This window comes from Micropterus dolomieu, linkage group LG02 (assembly GCF_021292245.1).
Source record: "Micropterus dolomieu isolate WLL.071019.BEF.003 ecotype Adirondacks linkage group LG02, ASM2129224v1, whole genome shotgun sequence".
NCBI lineage: Eukaryota > Metazoa > Chordata > Actinopteri > Centrarchiformes > Centrarchidae > Micropterus > Micropterus dolomieu.
In genome coordinates this window covers 32588181-32598471 of record NC_060151.1, presented here as the reverse complement: position 1 = coordinate 32598471, position 10291 = coordinate 32588181, and the positions used below count along the sequence as shown (strand labels likewise).

The window sequence follows — 10291 nt, the reverse complement described above, 5'->3', positions numbered from 1 at the left end:
CCCCCACGCCTACCTGTTCAGGTGACTCCCCCCCCCCATGCCTACCTGTTCAGGTGACTCTCCTCCCCACGCCTACCTGTTCAGGTGACTCTCCTCCTGCCAGGCAGCCTCGATGCCTTTCTTGGCGTCAGCCTCAAAGTTGGTGCGACAGGTGTTGGCGAGACGGTGTACTTCCTGCAGGAGGCCTCCAAACGCCCCCCCACAGTAGTAGAAGTCCCCCTTCCTAGGAGCCACGTAGGCCGTGGACTCGGGCCGGCGCTCGTAGGGGAACTTGCTGCGGTCGTCCCTGTAGTAACCTGCAGACATAAAGGTGAGATCAGCCTTCACCTGGACAAACATTCTGACCACTTCAGAATAAACAGGAACATTTAGTCAGGACGCCGCTCAGCTGCGGGCGAGTATCCCTCCGCCTTGGAACATCATCATCACGTCACCCGGGCCTTTATGAAACGTTTTTAAATCAACATTCTTTATTTAATCACCAACTTACTGTTCTTAAGAATAAGTAGGTAGTTAAAGAGCCCTGGAACCTTTTAGCTGCACCGCAGACATCCGGACCAGGTTTTGGCCGCTGAGTCAGCGTCTCCAGCGCCGAGCATACGCTCAGCAGAACTCTACATTCAGACTATGATTTTAAACGCCTCTGGGAGCCACAGCGGGACGCTAACAGAAGCTGGCAGCAACACGCTGAGGGTTTTTGGGGGCGGGGACACACGTTTGGGGTTTCCTGACCTGGATGTATCACGGCGACCAGCGCGCCCAGTGACTCGGTCCCCCAGCGGCCGTGGAACTTGGAGTCGACGTCCAGACAGAAGATGTAGTCCATGTGGTTCTGGAGCTTCTCCTCTATCAGCGTCTGGATCAGCTCCATCCTTCGAGCAGAGATCTCCTGCCAGCGGTTGGAGCCGGGCACCGGCACCACCGTCAGCTGCAGGGGCGAGGAGGCGGAGTCAACCGCTGCTCTTTTAAAAAGCTTTAAAACACGGCAGGCAGAGTTCATCTCAGAAAACAACCCACCACCCCAAAAGGCGGAGCTGCTCAGGATCGTCACTGTACCTGTCTGCCGGAGGCCATTTTGACTTGGTGCACCTCCTTAGGCCGGTCGGTGAACACGTAAACGTGCACCTTGAAACCAACGAAGAAGTGCTGCTCTGCGGTCTCCAGGAAGTCTCTCAGGAACTTGGTGTACCTGTCCAGAGGGTTACAGGGGTCACCTCCGGGTCAAAAGTAAAATGCTGCATTCAGGACGGCGTGGGATACTTACTTTCCGACAGCGAACACGGTGGCCGCGATGCTGATGTTCTGCGGTCTGTAGATGCTGTCAAGAAGCTCTGGGTTGTAGGTTCCCTCCCAGACGATGGGAGCCAACCAGGGCGTCACCGTCACCACGTCGGTACGACTACTGCCACAGACACAAAGTGACATCATTAACAAACACACTACACCGGCGACGAGAAACAGCAGCAGAGAATGATACTCACCCCTGCACGATGCTGGGCTGCTGGTACTCAAGACTGAAACACACAAACAGTTCCTCATCAGAACACAACCACAACTGCTGCTTGCACTGCTAGCACTGTTCATACTGTTAGTACTGCTAGCACTGTTAGCACTGTTCATACTGCTAGCACTGTTCATACTGTTAGTACTGCTAGCACTGTTAGCACTGTTCATACTGCTAGTACTGTTAGCACTGTTCATACTGTTAGTACTGCTAGTACTGTTAGCACTGTTCATACTGTTAGTACTGCTAGCACTGTTAGCACTGTTCATACTGCTAGCACTGTTAGCACTGTTCATACTGTTAGTACTGCTAGTACTGTTAGCACTGTTCATACTGTTAGTACTGCTAGCACTGTTAGCACTGTTCATACTGCTAGCACTGTTAGCACTGTTCATACTGTTAGTACTGCTAGCACTGTTAGCACTGTTCATACTGTTAGTACTGCTAGCACTGTTAGCACTGTTCATACTGCTAGCACTGTTAGCACTGTTCATACTGTTAGTACTGTTAGCAATGTTAGCAATGTTAGCACTGTTAGTACTGTTAGCAATGTTAGCACTGTTAGCAATGTTAGCAATGTTAGCACTGTTAGTACTGTTAGCAATGTTAGCAATGTTAGCACTGTTCATACTGTTAGTACTGCTAGCACTGTTAGCACTGTTCATACTGTTAGCACTGTTAGCACTGCTAGCACTGTTCATACTGTTAGCACTGTTAGCACTGCTAGCACTGTTCATACTGTTAGCACTGTTAGCACTGTTCATACTGTTAGTACTGCTAGCACTGTTAGCACTGTTCATACTGTTAGTACTGTTAGCACTGTTAGCACTGTTCATACTGTTAGTACTGTTAGCAATGTTAGCAATGTTAGCACTGTTCATACTGTTAGTACTGCTAGCACTGTTAGCACTGTTCATACTGTTAGTACTGTTAGCACTGTTAGCACTGTTCATACTGCTAGCACTGTTCATACTGTTAGTACTGTTAGCAATAGCAATGTTAGCACTGTTCATACTGTTAGTACTGTTCATACTGTTAGTACTGTTAGAAATGTTAGCACTGTTCATACTGCTAGCACTGTTCATACTGTTAGTACTGTTAGCAATGTTAGCAATGTTAGTACTGTTAGTACTGTTAGCACTGTTAGCACTGTTAGCACTGTTCATACTGTTAGTACTGCTAGCACTGTTAGCACTGTTCATACTGTTAGTACTGTTAGCACTGTTCATACTGTTAGCACTGTTCATACTGTTAGTACTGCTAGCAATGTTAGCAATGTTCATACTGTTAGTACTGCTAGCAATGTTAGCACTGTTCATACTGTTAGTACTGTTAGCACTGTTAGCACTGTTAGCACTGTTCATACTGTTAGCAATGTTAGCACTGTTCATACTGTTAGTACTGTTAGCAATGTTAGCACTGTTCATACTGTTAGTACTGCTAGCACTGTTAGCACTGTTAGCACTGTTCATACTGTTAGTACTGCTAGCACTGTTAGCAATGTTAGCACTGTTCATACTGTTAGTACTGCTAGCAATGTTAGCAATGTTCATACTGTTAGTACTGCTAGCAATGTTAGCACTGTTCATACTGTTAGTACTGTTCATACTGTTAGTACTGCTAGCACTGTTCATACTGTTAGTACTGCTAGCAATGTTAGCAATGTTCATACTGTTAGTACTGCTAGCAATGTTAGCACTGTTCATACTGTTAGCAATGTTAGCACTGTTCATACTGTTAGTACTGTTCATACTGTTAGTACTGTTAGCACTGTTAGTACTGTTAGCACTGTTAGCACTGTTCATAATGTTAGTACTGCTAGCACTGTTCATATTTTTAGTACTGCTAGCACTGTTAGCAATGTTAGCACTGTTCATACTGTTAGTACTGCTAGCAATGTTAGCAATGTTCATACTGTTAGTACTGCTAGCAATGTTAGCACTGTTCATAATGTTAGTACTGTTAGCACTGTTCATATTTTTAGTACTGCTAGCACTCTTAGCACTGTTCATACTGTTAGTACTAGCACTGTTAGCACTGTTCACTGCTAGCACTGTTAGTACTGCTAGCACTGTTCATATTTTTAGTACTGCTAGCACTGTTAGCAATGTTAGCACTGTTCATATTTTTAGTACTGCTAGCACTGTTAGCACTGTTCATAATGTTAGTAATGTTAGTGCTGCTAAATGCTCCGTATAGCGCCTTTCTAGTCTTTTCGACCACTCAAAGCGCTTTTTACGCACCAGTCAAACACATTCATACACTGAGCCTAAGAGCTCAAACAGAAACTACACTGCCGGTTCAGCCGCCAGGGGCAATTCGGGATTCAGTATCTTGCCCAAGGACACTTCGACATGCGGCCTGTAGAGACCGTTCCTGTGTGAACTAAACTGAGAACAGACTGAGTCTTAAAGCTGTTGGCTCTCGAACCTTCTCCTGAATGGAGAGTTTGTTACGTTCCAGCCTTTCTCCAAAATGCATAAACTGACAATGTGAAAGAAGTTTGTCTGAAATCTCTGCAAACTTATTAAAAGTAAAAACTGAAAAGGCGCGTGTACACAGTAGGGGAGAGCCGGGACGAAACTCCGCACATACAGAGCACAGCACTGACCCGGAAATCAGGGGGACTCGAGCTATACGGAAGCAGAAGCTGTAAATTCACTCAAGCCGCCATTTTTTTGTTTCCTGAGCCGTGGTCAGGGTCACGTAACAGATCAGTTAGTACCTCAACACATCCTGAAGTTTAAACGCCAGGAGTCACACGTGGCCATAGATACTGCAGGAGGGGGGGCAGAGTCCACCAGGCTGCCGGCCGGACCACCAGGATACTCACAGCCAAATAAGAGGGTCCTCACAGTGGACCAGGACGACAGATCTGATCCTAATGTGCGTGAGCTGTTGGATATTCTAGTCAGCTGAAGTTGTTCCACATTTTAACAAGACAGCAGCTGATCGAACGCACACGTGAGCTGCTGATGACAACAAATGACTCCTGTGTTATATGTTGGAGCACAAACCAAGACCTCCGAGACATGACTGGACCACACTGAAGGTCCCACTGAGCGCAGGGGCCACCATCGTCTGTCAATGGAAGAAGTTTGGGACCGCCGAGCACCTGGCCAACCCCATCCCTGCAGTGAAGCATTGAGGCGGCGGCATCGGGAACTGGGAAACCAGTCAGGGTCGAGGGAAAGATCCTTGATGAAAACCTGATCCAGAGCGGTCTGGACCTCAGACTGGGGCGAAGGTTCATCTTCCACCAGGACAATGACACTCAGCACACAGCCATGATGACAAGGGAGGGGCTGTTAGCTCTGCTACCTCTATTAGCTCTGCTACCCCTGTTAGCCCTGTTAGCTCTTAGCGCTGTTAACTGTTAGCCACATTAGCCCTGCTACCTCTGTTATCTATGTTAGCCCTGTTAACTCTGTTAGCTCTGCTAGCTCCGTTAGCCCTTCTAGCTCCATTAACTCTGCTACCTCCATTAGCTCTGTTAGCTCCATTAGCCCCGTTAGCTCTGTTAACATTTACCACTGAGCTAACGGTTAGCAGGACTTTGTGTAAACCACCACCGTGTGCATTTACTGCTCAGTGTCCACCGGCTTCCGGTTGTTCTAGCCACAAGGGTTAGCATTAGCACAGAACGATAGGAAGTAACATGTTAGCATCAGGCATCAACATGCTCCTCTGTTCTGTGTGTGAGACAGCGACCTTCACACGACGAGTTAGCTCAAGCGTTCGTCACGCAAAAACCACGAGTGACCCCGAGAACCAGGAGAAGTGATCCAGGTTCATCAGCGTTCACGTAGAACCGATTAAACACTGCAGATCATAACGATGATGTACACACCTGGAGCAGAGAGCATGCTGGGTAGGACCAACACAACGACTGATAAAGTGTAAAAGGTACTCACTAGTCAGAAGCCACCAGGTGGAACCAGTGATTCACAATGGTGAAGTCCACACGAGAGCTGCTGGGAACACACACACACACACACACACACACACACACACACACACACACACACACACACACACACACACGCCTTTTAGGGGCGTAACGGGAATTTCATGAGAACATCTTTAAAACGCTGCCATGTAACTGATCTCACTAGGGGCCTCCAGCCTCTCGGGTACGGGGTCAGTGGAAGGTAAATGTGTGTGATGCTTTAACATATATGTCCAGAGGAGTCAGGACTTTAAGGGGTTCATCACATGTACCTTGGACATGGGTGTCTTTCTATAGATCCAGATTGAGTGTCCCCTAGGGAACACTGAAAGACACCATATAAAGCTGCATGAGCTGAGACACTGCAGCTCACTCGGATGATACTCTCTGATGTGTATGTGTCCCCGTGAGCTCCTTCAGATACCAGCTGAGCCCACATAGACCAAGACAGCTGCTCACCGCGCAGGGAGGCTTTCAGCCCGGATCCAGCTCCCTGAACACACAGCGGGGCGAGGGAGGCCCGGGATAGAGAGGGGCAAGACCACAGTCCAGGAAGATACCGGGAAGAAGAAACCCGAGGAGGAGCAGGAGCCTTCGCTGACTGACTGGAGACGGCTCAGCGACCACACAACCAGCAGAAGAACAAAGCAGTGATAGAAGGAGCGAACCCCAGACACCAGGAAGGAGGAACGAGGAACTCCAAAAGTACCAAGACAGAGGAGGAGAGAAGAAGTGCAGACTGGGAGAGTCCAGCAGGGTCCCGGTCCAACATCTGAGTGCAGTCCTAGGAACGGCTACCGAACCCTGAGACTTCCTGCGGTAGGGGACCCGAGCCTGAGGAGGACCCATATAAAATAAAGGTGTGGAGCGTCTGTGTTGTTGTAGTTCCCCTCAGCCGCCACCAGGGTCGCAGCTGCTGCTTCTCTCAGACATGCTTTGACCCGTCTCAGCTGACACCCTGAGGCAGCAGGTTATATTATATATTAATGCAAAGTTAATCTATTCAGTACTAAAGTCTTTATAGTCGACTCTTTTCACCACTAGTCCAATAACTAAGTTCCTTATTCTGTGGGCTGTTTTTATTCCTTAGATGCTCCCTTGGCCTCCAACCGTGCAGCTTCATCCCCTCATCACAGCCTCTCTGTGACCTCACCTGCTGCGTCTCCGCGCGCTCCAGCTGCTGGCAGACGGCGGCCCGGGGAGGTTTCTACCCGCCACTGTTCCAACGCTCACGATGTCCCTCCTGTGTAATGTGTGCGTACTACATGTAGTCTGTGTGTAGTACTCGTGCTGACGGCGCTCTCTGTACAGAAGGAATCTGAATATTGTAAAGTTTGCTGTAGTACCTCAGACTTATTTAAAATGTCCCGCCCCATCCAGGCTGTGATCGGTCGGTCGTAGGGCCGAACGATTTGGGGGGCAAAAATTTAATTTCTGCCAGATGTTACGATTCGATTTGCGTTGTTTAAAAATTAAGTTCAGCTGAAGTCCAATATTCACTGCCGCTCTGTTTCTGCAGAGGAACCGGGCAGGAAGTCGGACACAGAACGGCAGAGAGATTCTGGTCGATTTTCAAAATAAAACGGCCTGTGCAGACTGCAGATGGTGTATCAACAATAAACACAGTTAAACAGAGAAAAGACAGAACTGCGTAGCTACTTAACCGTGGCGGAAGCACAGAAATCAAGGACAACTGAACAAGTCAGCAAAATAAGACGGGCGAAACGCTCTTATTCTGAAAAGCTCCATGCGGGATCTGTAGTTCACAGAATGACAAAGTCACAGCGGGTTGTTGTCTTTAACGTCACTCGCACACAGCTCCTGAATCTGCTGTTGGCGGGTATCTGTTTATCAGCTGATAAACCAGCACCGCTCGTCCCAGACCGGGGCCAGCCCTGATCTGAGGTCTCAGACCAGAGCTGGACAGGCCTCCTCAGCCCTCGGTAATCCTCCTCCACCCTCTGAACACACATGTGGTGACGAACACCACCTACAGACCAGGACCTGAACCCTGTCCTTCCTGTCGTTACCTTTTGTGTCTGAAACCTTTATTTCTATTAAAGGTGTGTTTGTTTTTTTACACCTGAGGATTAAATTTCTTTCAACATCCGGATTCTGTGCAGGACAAAGACGCTGAACCTTCTCTGGTCTACGTGTACTGCTGCTGTGTATTACTGGGATCAGTCAGTGTACTATCTGCAGTAAAAATACCTCAGTGTGAAGCAGGGTGTGTAGTTGCAATCACAAAACAAATGAAGCTGGTGTTTTGTTAGCGTGGGCTTTCAGGCTGAACAGGTTTGAGAACCAGCTGCCACAATAACACAGTACACAATACATCTCAGGCCAGATAAGCCTATCAGTCCACACCCAGGGCAAACACATGGCGTTACTTACCTGCCGTCAGCTGGCCTCACTTCCTGCCCGAAGATCCCGTCTCTGCAACGCACAAACACACTGTGAGCACTGCGGCTGCAGCCATCGGTCCATTAATCAGCAACCATTTTCATCTCCATGACGACAGTCTGGTTAAAATCCAGGAGCTCATAAAGAGTTTGTGACGGCGGGTTCAGTGAGTTACCTGTAGTGCCGCCAGATGTAGCTGTACAGCATCCTGTGGATCCAAACACAAACAACCAATCATTAATGACCAGTACCAGCTGATCAGAGCTGACCTCACAGCAACGCGCGCTGCTGCTGCCGGGGGGCGGGCCTGACCTCACACTTCCTGTCTGACCAGCGGTGATTCACACGTGATTCACAAGACAAAGAAGAAGAAGACGACGATGAAAAAGACGACGAAGACAAAGAAGACAAAGAAGAAAACAAAGACGAAGAAGACTGGCACGCTGCGTATCGACACCCCGCGGGTGTGATCAGGTAAAACCTGTCCCCCTTCCATAGTAGAGGTTACCTGGACAGCACACGTCTGTCCACAGGGAGACACCTGGACAACATGAAGACAGTTCTACCTGAAAACTGTCGGCGCCGCGTTTATGGATCGCGCTCCGGCTGGCCCAAAACCAGCTCAAAGACGACTCTGCCGCCACTACAGGAAGAAAAGCGTCCGGACAGTCGAGTCCGAGTACAGCGATCACCTGACCTTCCCAGCTAACATGAAACCACACCTGCACCACAGACTCTGTAACCGACCCAGGAAAGACCCGACCCGGGTATCGTCCAAAACCAGTACCCTTAAAGAGACACCGATACCGACGGAGTACTTCATTCGATACGTTGTGTGAAACGCCACCTGTATTTTGTTGCCGGTGACGTTTCTCTTTTTCCAGATAACGGCTGGATAAAGACATTGTGACCCTGATCAGGCCGTCCTCACAGGTCGTCGGGAAAGACTGCAGCGGGGACGGTTTCTGGACTTGAATGAGGAGTGAAATACTTCAGTGACCAAATAAGTTGTGGGAAACAAATTTAGGTACATTTTTGGATACGTTTGCTGAAAGTAAACAAAGGAAAATTATTTAGTTAACCTTCGATCAAAAACTGAAGGGACGGGTCTTTTTTACTTTAACCCTAGCTGTCCCGTTTATCCACCTGTGGTGCAGCCAGCCGAGCCAGAGACGCGTCCTCTCCTCGCCGTCGCAGTTTGCGTGTTTGGCTACAGGAAAAAGATGCAAACAAATAATCTGTTTTTCGCGATCCGGTTACAGAAAGTATCGAATGACGTACGGGTTTGACTGGAGGCGTTTAGAAGCTGGATACCTGATGCGATACCTGTCCCCAGTGACCTCAAGCATCCGGGACAAACCAGCACAGGTGCTTCTTCACACCTGAGACGCCTGCTTCACACCCACATACCTGATCTGTCCCCCCCCCGGCCCGCTCGCTGCAGTACGCAGTACACCCCGGGAGACAGACAGTGAGCAAAGACAGACGGACAGTGAGTAAAGACAGACGGACAGTGAGCAAAGACAGACAGACAGTGAGCAAAGAGAGACAGACGGACAGTGAGCAAAGAGAGACAGACGGACAGTGAGCAGAGACAGACGGACAGTGAGTAAAGAGAGACAGACAGACAGTGAGCAAAGACAGACGGACAGTGAGTAAAGACAGACGGACAGTGAGTAAAGAGAGACGGACAGTGAGTAAAGACAGACGGACAGTGAGTAAAGAGAGACGGACAGTGAGTAAAGAGAGACGGACAGTGAGTAAAGAGAGACAGACGGACAGTGAGTAAAGAGAGACGGACAGTGAGTAAAGAGAGACGGACAGTGAGCAAAGACAGACGGACAGTGAGTAAAGAGAGACGGACAGTGAGTAAAGAGAGACGGACAGTGAGCAAAGACAGACGGACAGTGAGCAAAGACAGACGACGACAGTGAGTAAAGAGAGACGGACAGTGAGTAAAGAGAGACAGACGGACAGTGAGTAAAGAGAGACAGACGGACAGTGAGTAGAGACAGACGGACAGTGAGTAAAGAGAGACAGACAGACAGTGAGTAAAGACAGACGGACAGTGAGTAAAGAGAGACAGACGGACAGTGAGTAAAGAGAGACAGACGGACAGTGAGTAAAGAGAGACGACGGACAGTGAGTAAAGAGAGACGGACAGTGAGCAAAGAGAGACGGACAGTGAGTAAAGAGAGACGGACAGTGAGTAAAGAGAGACGGACAGTGAGCAAAGACAGACGGACAGTGAGTAAAGAGAGACGGACAGTGAGTAAAGAGAGACAGACAGTGAGCAAAGACAGACGGACAGTGAGTAAAGAGAGACGGACAGTGAGCAAAGAGAGACGGACAGTGAGCAAAGACAGACGGACAGTGAGCAAAGACAGACAGACAGACAGTGAGCAAAGACAGACGGACAGTGAGTAAAGAGAGAC

The 10291-nt window shown here is 48.7% G+C and overlaps 1 protein-coding gene and 1 long non-coding RNA gene across 9 annotated transcripts in view; one reads left to right on the top strand and one right to left on the bottom strand.

Annotated features, from left to right (window-relative positions):
- Positions 1-10291, bottom strand: part of LOC123962818 (globoside alpha-1,3-N-acetylgalactosaminyltransferase 1-like) — a 13111-nt gene that overhangs the window by 1015 nt on the left and 1805 nt on the right. The window contains exons 4-11 of one of the 8 annotated variants that reach the window (XM_046039224.1): positions 8032-8064; positions 7848-7889; positions 5419-5478; positions 1482-1514; positions 1265-1399; positions 1057-1189; positions 733-973; positions 77-296 (exon numbers count right to left, since the gene is read on the bottom strand). In XM_046039224.1, coding sequence (XP_045895180.1) covers positions 77-296; positions 733-973; positions 1057-1189; positions 1265-1399; positions 1482-1514; positions 5419-5478; positions 7848-7889; positions 8032-8064 — 897 coding nt within the window. Of the gene's footprint in view, positions 1-76; positions 297-732; positions 974-1056; positions 1190-1264; positions 1403-1481; positions 1515-5418; positions 5479-7847; positions 7890-8031; positions 8065-10291 lie in introns of all 8 variants that reach the window. The other 7 variants (XM_046039205.1, XM_046039216.1, XM_046039233.1 and 4 more) reach the window with 7 other exon arrangements.
- Positions 5890-7535, top strand: LOC123962853. Its single transcript, XR_006823074.1, has 2 exons — positions 5890-6313; positions 6544-7535. It is a non-coding gene; the product is annotated as an uncharacterized LOC123962853 (long non-coding RNA).